This window comes from Lacerta agilis, chromosome Z (assembly GCF_009819535.1).
Source record: "Lacerta agilis isolate rLacAgi1 chromosome Z, rLacAgi1.pri, whole genome shotgun sequence".
Taxonomy (NCBI): Eukaryota; Metazoa; Chordata; class Lepidosauria; order Squamata; family Lacertidae; genus Lacerta; species Lacerta agilis.
The window spans coordinates 25,451,322-25,478,269 of record NC_046331.1 but is presented as its reverse complement, the minus strand read 5'-3'; the positions used below and the strand labels follow the sequence as shown (position 1 = coordinate 25,478,269).

Below are 26,948 nucleotides of genomic sequence, written 5' to 3'. Positions count from 1 at the left end.
ATAAGATTGGATCCTGTTTTATGTGTATGAACTGAATTCCCTGGATTCCTGTTTTTATCATACTACTGTTTCACATTGTTTTATGTTGCACACTGCTTGGAGGGTGTTTGTGTTGTTGTTTTTTAAATTAAGCAGTGCATAAAGGCTTTTACATATATTGAATTAAATATTGAATTAGGGCTAACTCCCATAAATTAGGATGGTAGGCTTAGTCTCTTTCTCTAACTTAAAATCTCACCTTGACATTTTCTATTTCTTACTCCTCTTCCTTCAGAAACCAACAGTAACAACAGAAAAGGCAGCATATATCACAAGTAATGTCTTACTTACTATTAAAAGTAATATCTTAACATCTTACTCAAGCAAGAGGGACATACACAGATGGAAATACAAGCATTTGGTTTTTTTTTATTACAGGTTTCATAAGAGCATCTAATGCTGTTTTGTCTTTAGACTACTGACAGAACACACAAACACACAGAGGGGAGTATGGAAGCCTACAAAGATATCGCCCCCCCCTACTTTTCTTCCTTCTACAGCCTGGACATTGTGTACTAAGTTAGCTCTTTGCCACTCTCCCTTTACATAACTCCAGGCTCCTACCTCCAGCTCTTGACATCTCTTCCCAAAGCACTTAGACGTGTCAAAATGTCTGTGCACTTTTTGGTTAAGTAATGGCATGTTATAGATTTTCTGAGATCATTGACATGCTCAGAGATAGCTTTCTAAACCAAAATGTACAGCTTGGCTCCAAGCCCATCGGCTCATAAGATTAGGATTATTGGAGAGATTCATTTGGAACAGGGTGAAGGTTGCCGAAAGAATTTTAAACCAGGATGGCCTCGTAAGGCTTGTCAGGTTGGCGTTCAACTTTTATAAGATTAAGCCTCCTGTGCTGGAGATGCTTTAAAATAAATAAATAAATAAAAATTGGATGAAGATTTTTCTGGAACGTTTCTGCCTGCCAAAGCGAGGAGAATGCTCGCCTGCCACATATACTGACAGTGCCAGTTCAAGTGGTTACCATCTGTTGCATCTGTATGGCTGCAGACCCTTCTCAGTTTGTTTTTCAGATATTTGCCCCCTGAGGGCTCCAGCAGAAAGCAGGGAGGAGGAAGAGGAGAGAAAGGAGGAGGGGGAAAGAGAAGCAAGAAAGTGAAGGAGGCAGAATCTGTAAGAAACAAAAGGTGAGCAGGCTTGCCTGTTTCATTCTCCTACAGAGGTAGGGAACAGGACCTGGCCAGTGGGAATCTCCCACCTGGCAATCACCTGAAGCAACCATGATGTCAGATGACCCCCCCCCCCCATTTGCACTGTGGCTTGAAATCACTGCAAATCAGCAGTGACTTCAACCCTTGCTTGTATCGGCTTCAGTCTACTCCAAAGTCCTGCTCTTTGCTGCAATCAGCTATCCTCTGTAGCTCGGTTAGGGAGCTCCTGAGCTGAATCAATCCCAGCAGGGCTTGTATTTGGTTTATATTTAAAAAGGGCTAAATACAACAAACAAATGCCGAACACACATTTTCAGGCTCCCGGGTGTTTCTTTGCAGCCATGCCTCTACCTGCCCCAAATCGCCCAAAAGCAGTTTGAAGTCCATATCGCCCAAAAGCAGTTTGAAGTCCATATTGTGATATCATTTTCATAATTTTTGACCTGGCAATATATCACAAATCATGGTGTGTTTTAGGGCTGAGCGATATAAGATCTAAAACTGGTTTGAAGTTCATATCATGTTATCGATTTCACAATATTTTTTTAAAATCATTTTTATTGGTTTTACAAATACAAAGTACAAATAAACACAAACTAGTAAGAACATATCTATATGAGGAGATTCTCCGAATTTCAAGACTTCCCCCATGCCCTCCATGGAGTCTTATTTTAAGCATCTACAACTGCATATTCATCCGTACTCCAATTTTTATATCAAATCATATTGTCCATAGTGGGGGTATTTTCTCTACAAGTGAGTCAAAATCCTGCTCTTGTTTTCATCTTGATTTCATAATTTTTGACCTGGCAATATGTTGTGAATCATGACGTCTGTGTATGTGCGTGCTATGCAAAAATCACAGGAAAAAATCATGGAGAAAACTGCGAAAGCAGCCAGTGCCACATAGCTCCATCCTTATTTCAGACACCATGCTATAGCAACATATCGCAATGTTTGGCTAGTGATATATCACAATGCTGAAACCCAGATATCGCCCAGCCCTAATATTAGCATGATGAATCCGCTGCCCACATTATTTAGATGGAGTAAAGAGACAAAGTACGCATTTCCCCCCCTGTTCCTATTAGACAATGGTGCTGCATTGTTAAGTAGAATTATATATTGCAGTTCCTGTTGATTTCTCTTCACCTCAGTACCATTGCCTTTATCTATTTCCTCCCTGGAATGCAAAACTGTTTAATCAGACTGATAAGAGTGACTGAAAAAAAGGCTATTGCCACCAGAACCTTCCATTTTGTACACATTACATGGCTGGAGAACTGGATTACAAAATACAGAGAAGTGTGGATTTCAAAGGATGACTGTGTTTCAGTTCACATCTTAATTTGAGAAGTGTGAATTAGTTACATTTGCCTTTGTCCTTCACCCCTACACAGAGATACAGAACTGGCTTAAGTAACCACTTCAAGTTCTGACCTTGTAACAACACTTTTCAGAGGGTTATTTCTTCAAGTAATAGTTGAAACTTCGTTATGGACATTTAGACTCAGCTCAGCCTCAAGAGTACTGTATTTATTAAAGGTTCTTGTAACCTGAAAATGAAAAATGTCATATTTTTCTTCTATGCAAGTTCAACATCAATTTCTTCCACCAAAGAATTCCACTCCCACTTGAAAAGATTAAGATTCTGCAAAGACTTAATATATAGCTGGTTTCCACTCCAGGCTCCAAGATAATTTACTACCCTTAGAGAAACCATAAGCATTTGTCTAACCATAATCTATTCCTATATGTCTCCCTTTCTAATAATTAATAAATATGGCCATGGCACAGAGTCAAACACTTGTCCTGTCAGAAAGCATTCCTTTCAACTTTCCTTTAAACAACAATATGAATTGAACCAGAAGGAACTCTGTATTGCTGAACATTTTAATCTCGACACTCAAATCCTCAAAACAGGAATAAGTCCCAGAGAGGTAATATGGATCTGGTTTCATATGTGAAACTTGGTCTTCAAGGCAAGGCACTCTGAGGCTTCATTCACTTGCCAGTTCATTCCATTTTCATGACATTTCCTTAACTGTTAACTTCCACATTATACTTAAACTTTCACATGATGTAAAAGCCATTTCTGGAACTATAGTGGAATATAAAGGTAAAAAGGTAAAGGGACCCCTGACCATTAGGTCCAGTCGTGTCCGACTCTGGGGTTGCAGAACTCATCTCACATTACTGGTCGAGGGAGCCAGCGTACAGCTTCTGGGTCATGTGGCCAGCATGACTTAGCCGCTTCTGGCGAACCAGAGCAGTGCACGGAAACGCCGTTTATCTTCCCACTGGAGCGGTTCCTATTTATCTACTTGTACTTTGACGTGCTTTCGAACTGCTAGGTGGGCAGGAGCAGGGACTGAGCAACGGGAGCTCACCCCGTCGCGGGGATTCGAACCGCCGACCTTCTGATCAGCAAGGGTTTAACCCACAGCGCCACCCGCTTCTCATAGTGGAATATAGTGGAAGGGGTTAATTAGCTAACCTGTATATATTTACCTGAATGTATTGTTAGTCCAGAAGAATAAAAGAATTTTTTAAGCTTTGCCTTATGAAACCTCTCTGTAAAGCTGTGAACTTTGATCTGCATTGTACTTCTTTCTGGCAAGCTATGACTAATAGTCTGGAGATAACACAGAGAGTAACTGTCCTTGCACAGAGAGGAACTAGGTCAGAGATAGGATGGCCTTGCTGGAGTGCGCATAAACCAACTCAGGGCTAAATGTCCTTTTGCCTTATATGTACAACAGGAAATGTACAACAGGAAATGTTCCTTATATGGACAAGAGGAAGATTTCTGGGGTGGGAAGAGAGCCAGAGAACTGTCTATAAGAACTGTCTGAAAATTGACTAGTTTTGTACTTGCTTGGATGTCTGAACACCGCAGTACCTCTACATGTAGAAAATAAATCTTTCTCTCTCTGAAGCCAGCGGCCTCAGGTGTCTTTTCTGCTCCCATGTTTTCTCACCGGGCGCAACCATGGGAACCCGTAGGGGCAAATAAGGCTCCAATAGTGCTAATCTAATGTTATTTGCTTCCAGAAAATGAGTGCTAAATCCATGTTATATTCCCCTATAGTTCTGGAAGTGACTTTAATATCCAGGAAAGGAATTATTAAACTTTTAAAAACATTTTTATTATATTCGCTAAACATGACAAACAACAAAAATGATGACACAAAATTATTTCAGTCACAAGCTTATCCATAGCAAAGCACAGTACAGAAGCAAGGAAAGTATCAACTAATGTAATTTTATGAGCACTCTACTCTTGTGCCTTTAGAGATTCATCTTATCACAAGGATCCTGTGTTTTATACATTACCTCACTTTCAATGAGCCCTAGTATGGCCTCTCCACATAGACTGGGGGGGGGGGTAGATTATGCTGCCCCTTGTTTATTAAAAGGAAGAACAGAAACCAAATCTAAAACCTATCTCTTTTTGACACACCCCTAATGACCCTCCTTCTCTGCATAAGTTGATCTGAGCGAGAGGGCTATGTCCCAGAATCAATCCAGATCTCCACAGGCAACAACCATTTTTGGCTTCTCTAACTGACGCACACAGCCACACCCACAAGCAAACCTCCAAACAACTTAGACTAGCAACCAGCCTTAATCCAGAAGACACAAACTCACTCTCTTCAGTCTCTTCCACCAATCCCTCACAAACACTCCCGTTTACAATTCTTGGTCACAAGCTCCCAGAGACTGCCAACAGTTAAGTAGGACAGGGGTAGGCAGCCTAAGGCCCATGGGCCGGTTGTGGCCCAATCACCTTCTCAATCCGGCCCACGAATGGTCCGGGAATCAGCGTGTTTTTACATGAGTAGAATGTGTGCTTTTATTTAAAATGCATCTTTGGGTTATTTGTGGGGCATAGGAATTTGTTCATTTCCCCCCAAAAAATATAGTCCAGCCCACCACATGGTCTGAGGGATGGTGGACCGGCCCATGGCTGAAGAAGGTTGCTGACCCCTGAAGTAGGACAATGCAACAGAAAACTACCGATTATGTTAAATGTATATTTGTGTACGTGTGAGTGTATTTAAATAACAGTTGCAGAGACGGGGCAACCTGGACTGAGTTCACAGCTTGTGCAGAGTGGGCTTAATGCTCTTTCCCTCATACCTGAGCTCCAATAAAAATTACATAGTCCACTACAAAGCTGTCATTAGCATCAAGAGCAGCATTTCTGGATCAGTGACCCATATCTGTAGTTTTTGACCTGAAAATGTTTTTTTAAAAAAACAACAACAAACAACAACAAAACTACTGCTCATTCACTATTTTGTATTTTTTTTCTTTAAAAAATGAAATAAACAACACTTTAGAAAAATAGAACACATCAGAAAATCAAGCATGCAAACACACACACACACACACACACATGTAACATAAAAGTAGAAGACTTTAAAACAAGATGCCGAATGAACAACCTATTCCACAGGAAACAAATTTAGTATGTTTCCTTAAAAAACAGAACAACACTCAGTTTGTCCTGCCAATAAACAATTGCAAAAGCCAGACTTGCCAAGAGCTAATTTTCTATATTTGCCAAAACCATGGATTACAATAGGCCAAGCCTGCCAATAACCATATAGCTTCGGGCTGCTGGGAATTCATTTTTGTTTGTTTGTTTTTCCTTGCAAGACTGACACAGTATTGGCATTATACTCCCTCAGGTAAACAAAAGCTATACAAACAACAGAGAAGAAGAATTTTAAAGGAACTGCTCACAAATTAGGAACTGGCATGGGTTTCTCTCAGGTCTAATTATCACAAACAGTAGAGCATGGTTCAGAAATTACTCCAAAAGCACACACAGGGTCCATGTAGCATGTATGACTTGTCTTTTGAAGAGCAGGGCTGCAATAACAGCTCTTCTTCCTCCTTTGCCGGTTTTTTTTTTCCTAAATTAGAACTGGTTGAGGCACACTTTTCCAACCTTGTGCCATCTAGTAGTTTTGTACTACTGCCTTTACAAGTTTAAGGGACCCCTGACCATTAGGTCCAGTCATGTCTGACTCTGGGGTTGAGGCGCTCATCTCGCGTTACTGGCCGAGGGAGCCGGCGTACAGCTTCCGGGTCATGTGGCCACCATGACAAAGCCACTTCTGGAGAACCAGAGCAGTGCACAGAAACACCATTTACCTTCCCGCCGGAGCAGTACCTATTTATCTACTTGCACTTTTGACGTGCTTCGAACTGCTAGGTGGGCAGGAGCTGGGACCGAGCAATGGGAGCTCACCCCATCGCGGGGATTTGAACCGCCTACCTTCTGATCAGCAAGCCCTAGGCTCTGCAGTTTAACCCACAGCACCAACCATGTGGCTTAGCCATGGGCAATAGAAACTGTAGTCCAAACATCTGGAGGGCACAAGCTTGGTGAAGGTTGGGTTAAACTGTTTGCATAGCCCATGCCTGGATGTCTACTGTATGTGTGTTGTCTGTTGTTCCTGAGTAAAAGTTCTACAAATTACCTCGTCTGTTTTTGCTTCCTGGGTGTAGGCCAGAGTACACACAGTGAGTATTCTCCTCCATACACACATAAATAGAGGAGACATTACAGGAGAAAACAGGATAACATGGAGGGGGGTTTTGCAGGATCCAAATGGAAAACTAGATACGATGCCAGTTGTTATCTCTAGTCAGACTTAAATACAAATTTTGGAAGCTCATGAGTGATAAGTGAGAGATTATTTTCTGTCTTGGAACAAAAACTGATCTAGAGAAGAATCCCAGGCTCTTCTCTAATCCCCATCCGCCACCCCAGCTGTCTGTGCTGCTCAGGCCTGAACAAATAAACTCATGTTGTCATTCATCAAAAAAAGAAGCCCAATATGAAACTCCAGTGTTGTTGAATTAAAACTTACTAGGGTTTTCCTCTACTGCTACATGTATCATGGACTGTATCTTGAATTTTACAATGTCCTTCTGGCCCTAATGTTTGTCTTTCTATCTCCAGGTATACCAAAGAGTGTATATCAAACTTTGAGCACCGCATGAAGAAGCAGCCTACTTGACAAAACGTGTACTGTAACAACTATGCTGTAATTCTCAAAGATGCCCAAAAGTATAGGTTTTCTCACTGTCAACAAGCTTCTCTTTTTTCTGTCAACTGATGGGAAAGCTTTGGATGACAACCTGCTCTAAGATGTACTAAGAGTTAAACAAAGCCATCTGATTATCTTGAGTGATTCAGCTCATGTACAATGCATCCATGAATTCAATGCTGACAATCTTCCTACCCCTCCAAATTTCCTTTAAGGTGTGTAAAAGCTAACTCTCAGTCTTTATCCGCAAATATAAAACTCTTAATTATCCTTTGTCAGGTTCTCAGGGTTTTTTCCCCTGATTCTGGCAAACTAAGTACAACAAATAAAATAGAACATCTAGGTAGGATGACATGCTAATTGCAGAGATTCTTGAAAAATAACGAAAGCTTTAAATTATTGCATTTAACAAAATCTTTTTTGACTCCTTCCACCAAAATGCTGTAATTATGTTTATACAACTGAGTCAGATCAGTTACCTGTTTTTATCCCCACATTAAAAAGTTTTGTAGCTCTTTTTCAGTCCAGTCTACAGCTTTATACTGCAGACCCAGGAACAATGAGATGCAGAGGCCAAAGTAGAGAAATAAGCCGACATGAGACTCCAGGTGGGTAAAAACAAGGCCACAACGTTATTGATTACGGCAGTTCAGGGCTTTGGCTTTGGCCAGGGTGAGGATCTGATCATTGCACTGGCTTCCTGTGTGAGGATCTGATCATTGCACTGGCTTCCTGTGTGAGATTTGGGGCTGTCCTCCCCCCCAAAAAAATCCTTTATATATTATTATTTTTCAGTACTGACATCCAGTCTTGTAAACTCTCACAAGGCAGACAGAATGTCTAATAAAGGTAAAATAAAGCAGACATGGGTTATATTGTTATCAAACCAGTGACCAGAAATGCTTAGTAATCACATCTAACCACCAGGGTCTTTGAAAAATCTGAGGCAGTAATTTACCATCTTGTTTATTAATGCAAATAACAGAGGGGTACAAATAATAGAGAAAGATGAGCTCCTCTAGGCAGTCTGTTGTGCTCTATTTCGCTGGGATAGCCAATCCCCAGATTCACCAACCTCACAGAGTAAGATGTTTGTGGTTCCTCTAATGCTGAGCAACTTCCACAAATACAGCTGCTATTAAGAACATGATTAGGTCTTTATGCAGGGGCGTAGCAAGGGGGGCGAAGGGGGCGGGGGGCCCCGGGCAGCGCCCCTGCTGAGGGTGACACTTCGGGTGGTGGCCCCGCCCCCTGGGCTCTGTCCAGGGAAAAAGACTTTGGCATTGAACCCAATGTGTTTTGATGATACGTGGTTTTGGCTCTATATGCTATTCCTGGAACTTAATGCCAGCACAGGTTGAGAGTCACCTGTACTGTGCAACTGAACTTGTTAATTGCACTTCATCTCTTATAATAAACTTTTCTTTTGCAGATAAAGCCCGCTAGCTCTATGAAAATATTTCTCTATGACCCCACATATAATTTCTGTTGATAATTTATGATCATTGTTTAGTAGCAATATAGGGTTTATAAGAGTCAAATTATGCTGGATCATCTTCCTCTTTATAGATTAATATTATTTTTACTTCTGTCAAAGATTTATAAATCTCCCTATACCAAAAGTTTCATTTTAAAATGAAAAAGAGAGTGAGGCAGAACAATACTTTGCACTGAAGTCATATGTAGCTGTATTTCATTGCACTTTATTGGAATATCCAGTTCATTATGTTGGGTTATTTTGGGTATATCAAGATTAGTCAGAAACTGTGAAAATCTACTTATTCCTCAATTCCTTGTTTATATTCTCTCCATAAAATTCATGAATATTTGTTCCATTTCTCCTGGTGCTTTTAAAAGTCTTCATTATTCACCAGTGAGGGCTCTCTCTTTCCCACTCTCTCCATAAAAGCTAATGATCCCATGATCCCCCCCCCCCCACTGCGTGGTCTGTATCTTTCAGATGCAATTTATTCTGGTGATCTCCAGTCAAATGACATCCTTGCTGGACTTATCTTCTATTTTCTAGACTCATTCCCTTGTTCTTTTCCTACATTGATCCATAAACTTTCCCCCCTCTTCTTTTTGAAATAAAGGACCTTCTTATTAAGAATTGATGCTTTTGAATTATGGTGCTGGAGGAGACTCTTGAGAGTCCCATGGACTGCAAAAAGATCAAACTTATCCATTCTCAAGGAAATCAGCCCTGAGTGCTCACTGGAAGGACAGAGCCTGAAGTTGAGGCTCCAGTACTTTGGCCACCTCATGAGAAGAGAAGACTCCCTAGAAAAGACCCTGATGTTGGGAAAGATGGAGGGCACAAGGAGAAGGGGAGGACAGAGGATGAGATGGTTGGACAGTGTTCTCGAAGTGACTAGCATGAGTTTGGCCAAACTGCGGGAGGCGTGCCTGGCGTGCTCTGGTCCATGGGGTCACGAAGAGTCTGACACGACTGAACGACTGAACGACTGAACAACATTACTGCTTCTGAGGCTTTCCCAAATATAACTGAATTACAATAAGGATTACAATAATATCAAAATCATTATACATTTAGTTTATTGATTCTGTGTACTTGTCTAGGGTACGAGTCCATGGCATAAGTACTGTTGGTAGTTTCTTACCCTCAAATGCTTGATTAGGCTATAAATGAACGGGTGGGGGAACTGATAGGGAAACTGCAACTGGTTATACCTGTCTTGCCACAGTAAATACAACCAAAGTATCATGTGCCCTGTAAGCTGCTGGAGTTCTCACAAATAAACTCACACAGACACACACACACCTTTGCCTTATTACATATACAATGCAATTATAATAAGTCACACCCAGAGCCACAAGAAAAATAAGTCACCTACACAGTGCGATGGCCAAAATATGATGCTGATTTGAGTGTTTCACTCAACCCAGAGACCATTTTTTCACTACTTTGAATGACTTTCCCCTTCTTGCTACATCTGCAAACCCCCATGCTTGGTGGCTCTTGAACTCATATACTCTGAAATAATTATCAGAGAAGTGACAGGTGCAATTCATACACCATAACCTCAGTCATGGGATTTTTTTTGAGACTAAGAACAAGCCATATGTCTACCTGCATCCTCCTCTTGCATCTTCCCCTCAAGCACTCTAAGGAAGATATGGTGGTTTGTCAAGCCACAGTTTGTCAGGCACTGCCTACAAACCAGGGTAGTGAAACTGGAGCTCATGGGTCCCATCTGTAAGCCTGCACAGACTATTAGGAAAAATGTAAGAAGACCCCAACTACACAGGAACAAAGCAGGTATGGGAAATATCAATATTGAGTTTATCTGCACCCCCCCCCCCCCATTTCATTCACAGAATCATAGAATTGTAGAGTCAGTCTTGCTCCTTTATCTCGAAAAGAGGTGAGATTTTACTCTCTCCTCGAGTCCACTAAAAATTATGGTCAAATCTTGTATATTATGTGCATTACATTGTGTGCAGTTTTGCATGACCTAAGTCCTATTTCATCTAACATAACAAACTTGTGCGCTTGGGGAAAACCTGCAGAAAGGCACTTGAAAAGCTGTTTCTCTCTCTTAGTTTTGCTGCTAAGGCTTTATTTTGGTGCAAGGAAGATGTGCTGCTCTCTTTTTGTTTCCTTTCATCATGGTAATGAGGTTTCCTAAAGTGACCAGCACATAAGCAGATGATACAACAGTCATATAATAGCATAAAAATGCTTATGTATTAGTATACTTAATGAATGATGCTGCAGAAATACAGAACAGCATGGAGTATGATTATTTTATATGTCTTCTATGTACAATATACATATTTTTGCAAATAATTAGTCAGCATTTAAAAAAACAACCAAAAAACCAACAACCCCACAACATTACGCAAACAGCTCAGACATAAGTGGTGGCTTGATACAAAGTGCAATGTGGGAAAAGCACAATCAGGTTGGAACTGCAAAATTCTCTGTATACATCCACTTAAAACCATTTCTCCTCCATCCCTAGACCAAAGGCTGATCTAGCTCAGCACAGTGCTTCTCATATAAGCAATGGCAAATAAACAGCAGTTTGAACTGTGAACTTACTGTTTTATTATGCTCTGCCATTGCTTCTGATTGGCTTTATGAAATTTCAGAAAATCTAGAAACCCATATAAATATCCATATGCAGGAAAACACATCTGTATAACCACCCTCAATCATGATCTACATGTAGCCATAATGCTTTTTATGGTGGCAATGAGCTTGCATCCTGGGTTTTGGTTAAGTATTTGATTATTGGTTAAGTATTTGATTTATTAAATTTGCATTCTGCCCTTCTTCCAAAGAGTTCAGGGCAGCATAAAAAGATAAAAACATAAAACGCATAATAAAAACAATAACAAAACAAACTAATTAGCCCTCTTCCACAAACATGTTTAAAAGGATGTAGGATGTTAATCAGCTTGGCTGAAGAGGAACATTCTCACCTGGCACCCACAGATGTATAATGAAGGTGTCAGGTGAGCCTCCCAGGGGAGAGCATTCAACAAATGGGGAGCCACAGAAGAAAAGGCCCATTGCCACCCTCCAGACCTGTCATAGAAGAGGCATATGAAACAGGGCTACAATGATGATCATAGGGTCTGGATAGGTTTACATAGAGAGAGGCAGTTCTTGAGGTATTGTGGTCCTGAGCCATTTAAGGCTTTAAAGGTCAAAACCAGCACTTTGAATTTGGCTTGGAAACTAATTAGCAGCCAGTGCTGTCAGGCCAGCATCGGTATAATATGCTCAAACAATCTTGCCTCGATGAACAACCTGGCTGCTGAATTTGGCACCAGCTGAAGTTTCTAATCTGCCTTCAGAGGCAACCCTACGTATAAAACGTTGCAGTGATCTAAGCTAGAGGTTACTAGAACATAGAGAACAGAAGCTAGACTATTATTGTCCAGAGTGCAGCCAGGCCACCAGCTGAAGGCAATGGAAGGCACACTGCACCACTGAGGCCACCTGAACATCAAGCGACAGCAACGCAACAACAAAGGATCCAGTAGTATCCCCAAGCTAGGTACCTACCATCAAGAGCAGGCAACCTCCCAAACATCTGGTCTAGGGAACCATCCACCTATCAGTGTCTCAATCTTATCTGGATTGAGCTTCAGTTTGTTGGCTCTCATCGTGTCCATTACCAAGGCAAGACAACAATCCAACACATCCATTACCTCCCCTGCAGATGTAAAGGAGAAGTAGAGCTGTGTGTCATCAGCATATTGCTGACAACATACTCCAAAATTCCCGATGACCCCACTCAGTGGCTTCATGTAGATGTTAAACAACACAGGGGATAAAATTGAACCCTGAGGAACTCCACATTGAAGGCTCCATGGAACTCACAAGCACTACCCTTTTGAAACAACCATCCAAGTAGGACTGGAACCACCACAAAGTGGTGCCACTCACCCCTAACTTGGACAGCCGCTCCAAAAGGAAACCATGGCCAATGGTTTCTAAAGTGGCTGAGGGTTCTAGCAGAATTAACAGGGACACGTTTTCTCCGTCCCAATGCAATTCCTATGCTAGAACTGGGCCTAAACCTCGACTGAAAAGGATCTAGAAAATTAGATGAGTTGGGCCCCCCACAACCCTAGTGAAGTATACTAATTTCCCCTCTCATACGTTGGCCCTGTATCTATGCTCTCCCTCTCTCTGAACAAATTGACCTCCTTTTTAATTACAGTTACTCCCCCAAACATTGTAATTCATTAGCTTGATTACTGAATTGCATGGCCCAAGTTGTTTTAACATATTGCCACTTAATCACTGTTCAATTTAGTAATTCATTAAATGCACACTAATGTGTTATTCTTTTGTTATAATATGTCAATTAATAAGTCCAGTAACTCAATAATTCACCCATGCATTAATCCTTTAATACAAAAAGACAGATTATAAAATTAATTTCATCAGGATAGCATGCTACTAGTTTATAATTAATTGATAATGCTATCAGAATTCATTATATACTATAGCCTACCCCAATTTATTCAGCTACTAATTCATTCATTAATGCTAGATCAATGTATCAGTTCATAAATTAGTCAAATTAGAGTTTCATTGGGAAAACAAGATCACAAGCAAGTCTCTCTGTTTTATTTGATTAGGTTCTATATTATGATATTGAAAATAAACGTTTGCAATTCCATTCTAACCTTCATTTCTTTCATAACCCAGATCCGTAAAGTTTATTTTGCATTGTTACAGGGAAATAATTAAACCAGTAAAAGAAAGTGCCAAATAATTTGTAATTTTCTTACAATTTTACCAAGTCCCATTTCTTCTTTGCTCCCCTCCACCACAACCAGCTTACAAAAATGAAATCCACTACAGCATCCAATTGGAAAGTGTCATTAGATATAATTCAGTCTATACTAGTTTCACCCTCATACTGTGTGTGCATTAGATTAAGGGGGCCTTGCGATGATTTGAGCCATCCTGCCATATCTTCTCTATCTACTTCTAGAACAAAGAGGTCTTGTTTTTTTTATCTGATTGTGCACCTGAAGTTTCAATTGGAGGGTTGGAGACATCACATCACATCTTGAAATGAATAGGTTCCCCTAGTTCATGACATGTATTCTGTGTACATGATTGAAGCTAGGGAGAGGGCAGGGGATGGCACCTATTAATATTGAGACCCTTTCACAACCAAATAATTTAAAGAGATGTGTGTTGGAAACAGCATCTTCTTTCTTCTCAAGGGAGTATCTTCTCAACAAAGACAAAGGCTCAACAGAAACTGAAAAATCATGACAGATTCATCTGGGCATTGATAGCCAAAGGTCCAACATGCAAGTCTATCATCCGGAATGACTCTGTAAGTCTTGAACCAGGGAGTCAGGGCCCAGGCACCTTCCCCCCTGCATAGCTCTCAGACTGAGGAATTATTGGCTCAGATCTCTGGCTGCAGGAGAGTACGACTCAAGTAGGTGGGCAGATCTAGAACTACAGCTCTTTATTTCAGCCCAAGAACACAAGACTAGAGGAACCACAACAGAGAATTATGAGTGTCTATATAATTCTTGCCCCCAAATGTGTTCTTCACTGAGGACCAGTGCTGGATCCACACATTTTCCTATAGAGGGTAAAAGCCTGCACTGCTGCCTCCTTGTCACCACATGGTTGAGAGAAGGAAGCATGTGCAGGATGACTTATCTCAGTGGTGGCCACAGTAGCAACACAAGGAAGGGCTGACCAAGAAGTGAAGGGGAGCCCACCCTGCTTCTCTTTGGGAGGGGCATCGAAAAACAAGGGACAATTTACATAAGTGCTGGTCCCAGCAACTCCCACGAGACCACTGCTCCTGGCTGGCACTTACCTTGCCAGTTCACCTGCCTGCTGTGCTCTTTCTTTCCTGCTTGCTTGTGGTGGCAGTGGGGCCTCTTTTGCACCTCCTCACCTTCCTCTTCCTGGGGTGGCCAAGCAGACCAGCTTTTCTATAGCCACTCACCTCTTTATGTAAGGCGTGTGTGGGCTGTGGCCAGCCATACCATGTAGTCATCAAGGCCTGGCTCCTTTACATTCCTGCTGGCCCAAAGAGAAAAGAGAGGTGCACAGCAGCCAAAGCACAGGCTTGGTGACTCCTTACTTGTTCCAGCCAGATTCATCTTATTAGAATAGGTGGGTGGCTGTTCACCCACCTCTTCTAATAAGTGGGACCCGGCTGGAATGTAGTCAGTGAGTGTGTGCTATGGCAGTGACACTTTTTTCTTTTCTCTCATCTACACAGGATGCTGTTTTGCCACCTCCTAACCTGCCGCCTAGTGCAAATACCCCCCTTTGTACCACCATGATCCAGTGAAAAACCTTTGAGATGGAGGTACAGCACGGGCTATCTTGCATCGGGCCTCTAGTCTTTCTTGGTCTATATCCCTGTCTTTGGTTCTCATCTGCCCAACCCAGCTTGTTTTGATGATATATCTGCTTCTGTTTCTTGTTTATAGGATTCAGTGCCTGATCTTCAGCCCATACATGCCCACATATTTTTGCTCCGTGGCTCATATGACTCTCGGTTGCAGCCTGTCAAGTAGACTGCCAGGCCCCAGGCTAACAGACCCTGAAGCTTAGCTTTTACCTTGATACTTCTGAACATAATGTCACCTCAGATTTCCATTCAGCACACCCTGCAGGACTTTAGCTTTCATTAGTGTTAAAACTGTGAAAATATTTCAAAAATATTGGGATGCATTCAGAGGCTATTGAGAAAATCAGACATGCACACCGTGGCAAAAAATACCATGGCAAAAATAGGCATGAAAATTCAGCCTCCGGGGCAAATGGATACACACACTTTTTTTTTTTTAAAGGAATCACTCTCCTTTCAAATCTGTCTGTGTTTAGGTAAGCTTTGCTTTGCCAAATGCCCCTCACTTTAAAACATAGCTTCTTATCTTAAATATTTCGTTATTCCCAGTAGCACAGAACAGACTTTGGGAGATTCACTTCATATACAAATATATTTATTTTCTGATCCTTGGAACCAAGATAGGCTGGAGAAATTCAGGACTGAATCTCTGCAGATGTTTATTCAGACTTCTGAAAAGCTTAATGTAAAAGAAAATGGCCTGCAGCCTTCTAAGAAGGGTTGCAAGACTTCATTTGCTTACTGTGCTTTCTGGACTTAAGCTGCAATCCTAACCATATCTACTCAGAACTAAATCCTGCCATGGGGCTTACTTCCAAGTAACTGGGGTAAGGATTACAGCTTACACCTTGGTACATTTTTACCCAAATATTTACAATTCACTCTCCCTCTCTCCTTTTCTGTCTTTTTTCCACTCAATTCTGGCTTGTTCGACACTGATAGCTCTCTAGTACAACTTCCTTCAGAGCTACAATCTATCATGAAATGAATGCTCCAGCATTTGATTTTCTGCAACACTCATGCAGAATGTTAACTTAAATAACGTCCTCCCCATAGATCGATTCTGTATTTGGCATTGATTTTTTTATTTTATTTTTTAGGCTTCTGACAAGCAAGGAAGGTAAAAGTGAGCCAAGCAAAAGAAAACAACAACAATCCTCCCTAAAGGAGAGTGTTTCAAAAAGTTGCTTTTTGAAAACAATAGATGAAAAAATCTGTTCCAAGAAAAAGACAAAATTCCTGAAGCAATTTGTTTTAGTGAAGAAAAACATACCACAAGCATACAAATATTAAATGCTTGGAGGACTGCAGATTTATGTGTGTATGTGTGTGTATCTATGTATCTGTATCTATACATCTATATGCTTACAAAGTCATTTGTATTGACAAACACATACTTTGATTTGGTGGTGAGAAGAGAACAGATTGAGTAAAGGAGGCTTATTTTTTTATGTGTCCTGCTTTCAAGTTTTCTCCTCATACCGGTACTTTTCCCTGGATGTGACATTTGAGGAGCGATAAATACAGAGAGCTTCTCACTTCTGTAACTCCACTTCTTCAGATCAAACAAAATGCCTGCTGTATCAGGCCAGTGGCCCATCTGGTCCACTCCTCTGTTACCAACCAGATACCCATGGAATACCCACAAGAAGGAAAACAGCACTCTCCTCACTTCTCAGCTTCATGAAATAAGAGGAGTCCCTATATCTTTCCCACCCCTCCTACCTGAAAGCAGACTAACGAAGTGAGATGGATTGATATAGACAGCCCCTTCCCCACACCCTTTCTTTCAAGACCATGCACCAAGAATTACATGCACATAGATGTTTTGGCATTCCAATCTGGTTGCAGAAGTTTTATTTTAAATGTGTGTTTTTTGTTGGTTTCCTGGAACTGTGTGTTCAGTATTGAAGACACAATTCTATAGAACTCTCTCCTGACTGAGATCAGACCACTCCCCCATGCCCACCCCAACAGCACTTGGTGAAGACTTCTTAAAATTTCAGTAGGCATTAAAGAATGGTCTTCCACAATATTGTATTCGGTACACCCCTTTTGTGCACCGCTTTGAAATGACTGCCGTGTGGTATAGAAATGTTTATATCAATGAAATGTTTATATCAATGAAAGTTTACAATTTTAGAGTTGGCTTTGCATGTGTAGCAAATTCACCTATCAAATGAAAAATGTTTTAACGTTATTAATAAACGTAAAGAAGTAGTTTGTTAGCAGCTCATTTCCAGACTTCCACTTTGTCTCAGTCTCTCAGCTTCTCAGCAGCTGCCACAAAGTCTGGCAATTAAGGACAGGCTGTAATTGGTGAATAAACCACCACTCTCTATTGCAAGGGTGGGGAACCTGTGGCACTCTGGAAGTTGCTGGGTTCCGCAGCTTTCATCACCCCTCACCAGTGGCAATGCTGGCTAGGGCTGATGGGAGCTGGAACCCAACAACATTTTGAGGACAACAGATTGCCCAGTGCTGCTCTGCTGACACAAAAGGACTCTTGGACCCCTGAAAAGTCAATCTGTCCTTCATTCTAAGGCCAGCAGGACAAGACTCATTAATGGACTCTGTGTTCTTGTTTGACCTTCTACCTAACACAACACACCAAACCAGGGGCTCCCCCACACTTCCACTTGTCCTGCCACTTTCCCCTGGGAAAATGTGCACCAATCACCACTGTCTTACAGCTACAACATCCAATTATTATTATTTTTAAATTCCCTATCACCTCCACTACAGCTCTGCTTTGTGTAACAAGCTTTCCACTATTTTGTGACATGTTGGTTGGTCCTAAGAAAGGTATAGCCCAACCATAAACAAAAGAGTAATTGCATAAGTCAGAAGTTGCTGGCAATTGCTGTATTGATAGCTGCAAAAGCCCACAGCTATTTAGCTCTTCCTCCACACACAAAAAGATATGGAACAGAAGAATACACAGGAAAATGACTTCATCTGTTCCATATGATGTAGGAATAGCAAGCAATTTAAGTGGGTGATTACCATATGATTAAAAAATTATTAAGAGTATTGCTTTTAATAAAAACTGATTTTTAAAAATACCTTGAGTGGGTTCATCAACAGCTTTTCTTTTTCTGCTGTGGCTGTTGTAATTCATTCTGAGTTCTTGGCCATATTCATTAAGCGTTTCTCTGGACTCATAAGACTGTCTTGCCTTTCTTCCATCCTCACTTTCATCAGATGAGCTCGTGTAAGCTAGATCCATTTCATGCTTAGCTTTCGACAGCGGCTGGTAGGGTTTACAATCCATTTGCTCCATCTCTGATTAAGTAGGCCAAAATCGTGAAAACAATGTATTGAGGCTCCTTACCGAAACAGTCCTGGAAGAGACAAAAATGTTCAATGTAACTCTCTTCATTCAAGCATGGTAGTTATTCAATTCCTGCCCCCCCCCCCAAACAGTAATTGATTTGTCTAGTAGATTTAGTTAAGGGAAACTTAAAATGTTCTCAAAGGGAGCATAAACATTCTCCTAATGATCCCTTGTTTTGAAAGGTTTTAGCTAGTTAATTGTTGCAAGGAATTAAACAACAAGTTGTAAAAAATTGTAGTCAGAATAAACCTTGAGATGGAGCAACTGTATTTTACTGAGTGGGTTGATACAAGCATTTTATCTCACTATTTTTTAAATATAGATAAGCTTAATTTTTTAAAATATATATATAATTATTACAGTAGTAGAATATAAAACTAAGGTTCACATCGTACATAGGATATTCAGTAAAAGTGTTCATCAAGAAAACTAGCTTCCCCTCATCACTGCAGGTAGTGAATTTTGTACACCAATTCCAAAAGTATAAGAAATAAAGTCCCCCATATAGCAAAACACACACCTTCTGGGTCTTCTGACCTACTTGAGACATTTAAATTGTGGGTAATCTTCTCTGAAATTGCTAGTGGGCACATATTTTTGTACCAAAGTGTTAATTGTAGTTGCAAGTTAATTGCAATGTTTTCCACCACTGTCCTGTCAAGATCAGCATCCATGCTATATTGTTATTAGGCCTTTCAAGTCTGAATTACACCCATAGCCATCCCAGATATTTGACAAAGAAAGTTTGAGGCGAGGTCATTACAATATCACTTTTACATCTATTAGAGATCTCCCTATAAATGTCAGCCCAACATTTAGAAAACAATGGGTCATTCCTACCATAAATGAAAAAACAAACAAAAGACCTCTGCCCACACAGTAAGAGTCTAGAAGTTATTCTAGAAATTTGTACCAGTATGTGGTACCATCTATGAATATGTGGATACTGATTTATATGGTTTCAGTAGCCATAAATTATTTCACTTATTTTCAGGAAGGAAAAGGGTGGTCCTGCCCAACACCAGCATGTGGCCCCCAACAGATAACCCCCCTCAAAAGAATGCAGCCCTTGAAAGAAAAAATATATATCTTCAAATATCTATAGATTTATCAGCTCCAGCCAAACATTCTTCAGAGGTAAGGTTCCATTGTAAATTGACCTAATAAGCTCTTCTACCGTCGAAACTGTGCCTCAGGAGAAATCCACAGTATAGGAACCAGCAGCTCCTTACAAATAGGAGTTATTAGCATGTCTGAAGATATATTGATGAAGCAATTGAATTCTAATCTTGAACCGTGTGGGAAGTCAAAGCAAAATGCACCAGTTGTTTCTTTATTTGTGATGTACCATTTAATTCCTACATGACACACATGGAAAATCAAATGCTCGCTTTTCTCCCACTTCCAATGCATTTATGAACAGGGAACTCTCTGACATAAACTTCTGCACAGTGACAAACGGCTGTACTTCTGTTGGTTCCAGACTACTTTTCTTCTAGAAAACACACATTAAAAAACTACTGAGCTGCACACACACACACACACACACCCCACAAACTTCTGAAATGAAACATAAGATATGTTGCACCTTAGAGCAGTGGTCCCAAACTGTTTTAGCCCAAGGGCACATTAGGAAACTGTCATGAGGACTACAAAGTAACCATTTCACAGAAGAAAAACTGACAATACTCGGGCAATACACCTTCACAAGCACCTATATGCTCCTAATTTGGGAACCTAGCCATATAGGAATGGAGGAAGTAAAATACAATATGTGGTTGAAGTAGGTCACCTACTTTAAAATAAGAGATACAACTTTCTGAACTCAACCCACAGTATTTCAATTTCTACTAACTGAAAAGACAACCCTTAAAGCTCTCCTGCTCTTTTCTAAAGAATAATGTATTCCTGTTGTGAGGTACATTAATGAATGCACAATAAGGGGAGGAGATCTATAGCTAAAAAGACATGCTGGGAATCCTTTGACTACACCACTTATACAAAAGACAAAATCTAACACTTGGGGATGCAATATAGATCTAACATAGTGACCAAGGAGGCTGTTTGGGTTCACAAAGCAATGGATGGATAACACACCCATATATGCAGAAGTTACCTCTTGAAAGAAGGTGAGACTTCTTTATTTTAAAATAAATTTATCCATTTTAATGTAAAACAATCATCTAAAATTAAGCAAGATTGTGTTTAATTTTAGCTGCTGGGTCAGTTAAAATATTGTTCATTCTCCCCCGTCCCTCCAAAACAAAGTCTCTAGAAAGCAAAATGAACAGAATGAAAACAATTCACACAAAATAAATTAGTCTGATGAAATGCTACCCTTTTTGATCCATATGGTACCATATGGCAAGGCAGGCAGGGGAAAAAAAGATGTTTTTACAGTATTTACTTTTCAGTTGTGGTACTCTGTATTGGCTGTGGTGTGGCTTTCACTTTTCTATAATTAATTTCATCCTCATAAATGATATTCAATCAACAATGCATTGCATTTGTACGTTTAGATGCAAACTTAATCATGTCCCCCACCCCATTTCTATTCACAACATACAGGAAGCAATTAAAATCATCATCGCCAACAACAACAAAATAGTTAAAACAGCATCTAGTATTAGTATAGGAGAGTCATATAACATTAGTAACCACAACAGCCATAACCAAAGACCAAAACAAAATCTCAGTAGAAACAGTCAGGAAATTCCAGGAGAAACAGAAAAGTATTTTAAAGCTGCAATCCCAATCCCATTTACACAAGTGTAAGACACATTGAATTCAATAATGTAGTTGCCTGTGAAAGCCCTTCTATCATTGGTGCTTGCCTCATTGCTATAGGGCTCCATTGAGAAGAAGGGCAGGATATAAAGTGAATGAATAAATAAAAGAACAAGATGGGCACTATAATGGAAGAGGCCCATCTTCCAAGAGAGCCATGGCAGCCAGACTTCAAGTAAACAGTAGAAGAGTCCAGAGGGCCCCTCCTGTAGACCTGGGCAGACCATACAGGAAAAATGCAACCTTGAGCACAGGAAAACAACATACCTGAGCTACCACCTTGAGGGTGAAGGAAGGGAAGGGAAGAAAGAATTGTTGAACTTCTCTGGCCATGATTTCCCAATCCATAAAATGAGAATAATAATAATGCTTGCCTATCTCACAGAGGAGCCAATGGTTTTAAATCACTCACCTTTCCCAATGAACGTCATGGCTCTACAAAAGGCAAGGTACATCTTGCACTAAGCATGTGTTAGTAGCGTCTCTCTAGACACCTTAACAAAAACTGAGGATAAATTGTTGTGAGTGTATGTATGAACATTAACCTGAAATCTTAATTTTAAGGAACAATGGCTCTGAATAACAGAAATGATAGAAGCCTGCCAAAAGCAAGATTATAAACCTGCATCTCCAAATGCGCCATGAGCCATTCAGGACTGAAGATGGTGGATTTTAATTAATCACTTCTTAGAGGTGCTGTGATTCAGTGCTCCTGGGTGTGACTGGGTACAGATGAGATGGAAACACAATTTCCAAAAGGCAGGGAGAGCTATAACCCCCACTCCTCATACCTACAAGAATAACAGAGGGAGTCTGTAAGTTTTCAGGAGAAATTCCAGTAGCCAGTCAGGGCAAAATAACAGACAGAAAAAGAAAAGATGCTTCAACCCTCTACCCCTCTCTCCCTTTAACAGTCACTAACAGTCTACATGCTTCAAGGAGGAATGGGGGTTTGTGGCCTATCAGGGTTTTTTTTGGACTTCAGCTCTAATAAGAATAAGAATAATTTGTACCCGGTCCATCTAGCTGAGTTTCCCCAGCCACTCTGGGCGGCTCCCAATTGAGTGTTAAAACAATACAGCATTAAATATTAAAAACTTCCCTGAACAGGGCTGCCTTCAGATGTCTTTTAAAAATAGGATAGCTGCTTATTTCCTTGACATATGATGGGAGGGCGTTCCACAGGGTGGGTGCCACTACTGAGAAGGCCTTCTGTCTGGTTCCCTGTAACCTCACATCTCGCAATGAGGGAACCGCCAGAAGGCCCTCGGCGCTGGATCTCAGACTAAGCCTGCCTCCTCGGTAATGACATGGTCTGGTCGTAGCGTAACTCCTCCTGCTGCCCGTGATCACTGAGTTCGGGTGTCCCAATACATCCCCCCCCCCTGTGGAACCTGCCCCAGCCATTCTTTTGGCTGAGGCCCACTCCCAGGCAGCCCTGACCCTTTCCCCTTAAAATGCAAAATATAAACTATATAATAACTTAACAAAATAATAAAAATAAAAACAAAGAAACAATTATGCTATAATTGAACTATTCCCTGCCCCGACTAAACATTTGTCCCTCCCCAAGCAGAAAGAAAATAAATATTATCATTTTCTTTTAAAAAAAAAAAAACACCATTCAAGGTGTAGCAGATTAAGAAAATTTAAGACATTTAAAACCATTTTTGTAACTTGCTGCAGAGAGCTGCTCAGAGTATGTGTGAGTGTGGGCCCCGCCCCTTGGGCCCGATGGAATTGGCAGGAGGAGAAAGCGGTCTTCCCAAACACTCACAGGAGCAGCGGCAGCAGCAGTGTGCCAGAGGCCTCTCTGGAGCCTCTTTCGCTGTGGCGGTGAGTGTAGGCCCGCCCCTTCTCTAATCTTTGGCTATGCTGCCTGGAGTTGATGGGAGTTGGAGTTGCATGGGGTCTAGAAGACCACAAATTCTCCACCCCAGTTAAAAAGGATGAACCATAGCTCAGTGACTGAGCACATGCTTTCCATGCAGAAGGTGCAAGTTTCAGCCCCCAGCATCTCCAGAGAGCACTGGGAAAGTCTGGGAACCTAGCAAGCTGCTTTTAGCTGGAGTGGACTACACTGAGCAGAATAGACCAACAGTATAACTAAGCTAGCTTCCTGTGTGTCTGAATTCTCCGCGTAAAAAGCTGTGGCAATACCTGAAGGTCTGCCAACATCATCTCTCCCCCCCACCCCCACCCCCACCCACATACAGAACCATAAGACTCTAAAAACTACAAAGGAATAGAGAGGAGTAATGAATCAGTGGCAGCGATATTGCAAGGCTTACTGCATGCATTACGCTCCCCATTTCCCACATTTCCCAAGTTAAATAGGCAGAAACAGCTTAACCTGATTAAATTCTCATGCCCTGGACAACTGCAGGGTTTCACCATTGCTCGGCAAGCTTAATCCATAAACGCACAAAATGACATAAAACATTTCTATTAATATTCCTTTGCAAGACACTAAACTTATAATTTTGCGGGAAAGGAGCATATCTTTGAAAGGAATTAGCAAGGACCTCCAAGCAGCTTTTCAAGGGTTAGCTAAAATATTAAGAGTTCCCCCCTCACAATAAACCTCCCCACCCTTCAATGCCTGCAGCGGGTGTGTATGAATGTTTGACAGGCAGTATAATTAAACATCTGCAGCAAGGAAAAAGAACATTTCAACATTCTTTTTTCTCCAAGATTATGCTCATTTCAGTGTGTTAAAAGAATCGACGTAGCAAATGAAGGACTTTCTGCCTGACCTTCATGTATTACTTACTCTTTTTAGGGAGTGCATTAGGTAACACAAGTGGGAGCGATTGGTGGATGGTGCTTGTTGGGACTTGTAGGGTGGGAGGTAGGGAGACCAACAATAGATGGGACCAGAATGAATGAGCGGCAAAAGCAACTCTATCTTCTTCCCTGCTGAGCAACACCATGACTAAGAAGCAGGAAGCTGACAGAGATTGCCATTGCCTGGGGTGGTTGTAAATAAAGAGGCAGGCAAGTGGGGGCTAAGGAAAGACAGGAGGACAACCAAAATGATCACTTGTCTGGAAACCAAGCCTTATGAGGAACAGTTGAAGGAGCTGGCTATTATTAGCCTGGAGAAAAGGAGACTGGGAGGAGATATGATAGCCATTTTCAAATATCCATGGAAGATGGAGGATGCTTGTTTTCTTCTGCCTAGGAGGGTAAGACCCAATCCAATGGACTCAAGTTACAAGAAAGGAGATTTTGACTAAACACCAATAATAACTTTTTGATGGTAGGAGCTGTTGATGGTAACACCCTCAGAAGGTGATGGACTCTCCTTCCTCAGCGGTTTTTAAGCAGAGGTTGGATGGCCATCTGTCATGGATGCTTTAGTTGAGATTTCAGCATTGCAGAGTTTTGTTTGTTTCTCTGAGCCTGCTGATACAGCCAAGTGCTTGGATGAAGTTATTTTGACTTCTACTTAAGAATCCACACTTTATAAGCTCACAATTTTTACATAGGAAGAATAGATTCATCAGCATCTTTAACTTATGTCAGTCTACCTGTTGTATTTATGTACATCCTTCCTAGTCCTTGCCTGGTGCCCAATGCTGAGTCATCAGAGGATGCACTAGACACTCCATAGGTCAAGGACCCTGAAGAATAGGTAGGGTCTCCAGCAATCCTGTTGATGAGCCCTCTGGTGGGAGACCTGCTGAAAAACCCTTGGTGCTGTCAGAGGAGGTAAAGGTAGAAAGGTAAAGGACCCCTGGATGTTTAAGTCCAGTCAAATTTGACTAGGGGCTGCAGTGCTCATCTCTGCTTTCAGGCTGAGGGAACCTGAAAGCTTTCCGGGTCATGTGGCCAGCATGACTAAAATACTCTGGCACACGGAACACTGACGAGTGCTAGAGTGCATGGAAACACTGTTTACCTTTCCGCTGCAGTGGTACCTGAAGGGATGTGGGTGGTGCTGTGGTCGAAACCATTGAGCCTCTTGGGCTTGCTGATCAGAAGGTCAGCGATTCAAACCCACATGAGGGGGTGAGCTCCCATTGCTCTGTCTCAGCTCCTGCCAAAGTAGCAGTTTGAGAGCACGCCAGTGCAAATACCTGTAGATAAATAGGTACCGCTGCGGCAGGAAGGTAAACAGCGTTTCCGTGCGCTCTGGTTTCTGTCATGGTGTTCTGTTGCACCAGAAGCAGTTTAGTCATGCTGGCCACATGACCCAGAAAGCTGTCTGTGGACAAACGCTGGCTCCCTTGGCCTGAAAACAATATGAGTGCTGCAACCCGATAGTCGCCTTTGACTGGACTTAACTGTGTGTCTAGGGGTCCTTTACCTTTTTAACCTTTGCAGCGGTACCAATTTATCTACTCATGCTAGTATTAGCACCGCACCCAATAGTTGAATTTGACTGGACTTAACTGTCCAGGAGTCCTTTACCTTTTTACCTTGTCAGAGGAGGAGCCACCTCAGTCCTTGAGAATCCCCACACCAAAAAGGCCTGGATGAAAAAACATGTGTATGAACCCAGAGCTGGTGTGTGGCTCATGAGTAAGCAGTATCTGGAACTCAATTACTACCAGCAGCTGGGGTTAGGGTATGTTCCATGTCACCAAGGTGTACAAGGTCTCCCACAAGAGCCTTATAGTTGCTGGAAACAACACAGGTCTCTGGCTCCTTCATCCTGATTACTGTGCTGTACCTTGTCTGAACACTCTGTGCTATTGACCTTGCTTCTGCGTTGTTTTTTGGACCTAGAATAATTCTCCATGCTTGACATTTGTTGAGACTATGCTATACCTTGAACCCTGCTTATTGGGAGAATCATTTTGCTAAAAAGTTTTTACTTCCTGAGACTAAGACCTAGTTTTATAACTGTAATTGTTTTATATGTTTTTAAAATTGTGTATTGTATTACTGAGGAGCACAACAGTTTATAAGATTATTCTTTTACCCACTCTTCACCATAACAACGATGTAATTTACAATTATAAAAACAAATAAAGTTGTTACAATGATAAAGCAAGAATGAAATTATAAAGGAGGCTAAAGGGGTGTGTGTGTGTGTGTTTGTTTGTGTGTGTGTGTGAGAGAGAGAGAGACATGGGGGGTGGGGAGTCCCAAGGGTAAAATAAAGAGGGTCTGACAGCTGCATTTGGTCCCTGGACTAGAGAAGCTCAGGCGGGAGAACCGAGGGGCACCACTACCTCACAGCATATTCTGGCTGAGGAAATTGCCCCACTCTGCCTAATGGTAGGACTGGCCCTGGAGATTGCTTTAAAACAAGTTATTTGGTTAGAGTCATGCGTAGTCCAGTACAGATAATGTATTCTGTATAGGAAAGTTTCTCCTTGGTTAACACCATCCTAGACTAAATATTAGTAAAAGCATTTTGCCTCATCAGTTCAGCTTCAGTGCAAACATACGATTAACAGAACGAACAAGCAGTGTGGATGCTTTGCCATCAAACCCTGACAAATGACAGGCAAGCATGGTCATGGGGGTACCATAAACTGCTGACGCTGTTATACCAGAGTTTATATTACAGTGGAACCACATTACAACTAGGAGTAGAAAATTAAATCCCATCAAGCATAGCTAAATGTTGTTTGCACTTAAGAATATGTGAGTAAAACCAATCCAAACCAACACATGCATTCGGTGCAAAGGTTTTCTAATATGTAGG

The 26,948-nt window shown here is 41.3% G+C and overlaps 1 protein-coding gene across 14 annotated transcripts in view; it reads right to left on the bottom strand.

The window, feature by feature from the left end:
• TENM1 (teneurin transmembrane protein 1) overlaps nt 1-26,948 on the bottom strand; it is a 379,169-nt gene that overhangs the window by 271,622 nt on the left and 80,599 nt on the right. For 12 of the 14 annotated variants that reach the window (XM_033137208.1, XM_033137217.1, XM_033137214.1 and 9 more), the window contains exon 2: nt 18,229-18,506. In XM_033137208.1, the coding sequence (XP_032993099.1) occupies nt 18,229-18,445 (217 nt within the window). In that variant the 5' untranslated portion in view covers nt 18,446-18,506. Of the gene's footprint in view, nt 1-18,228; nt 18,508-21,698; nt 21,718-26,948 lie in introns of those variants that run through there. The other 2 variants (XM_033137210.1, XM_033137209.1) reach the window with 2 other exon arrangements.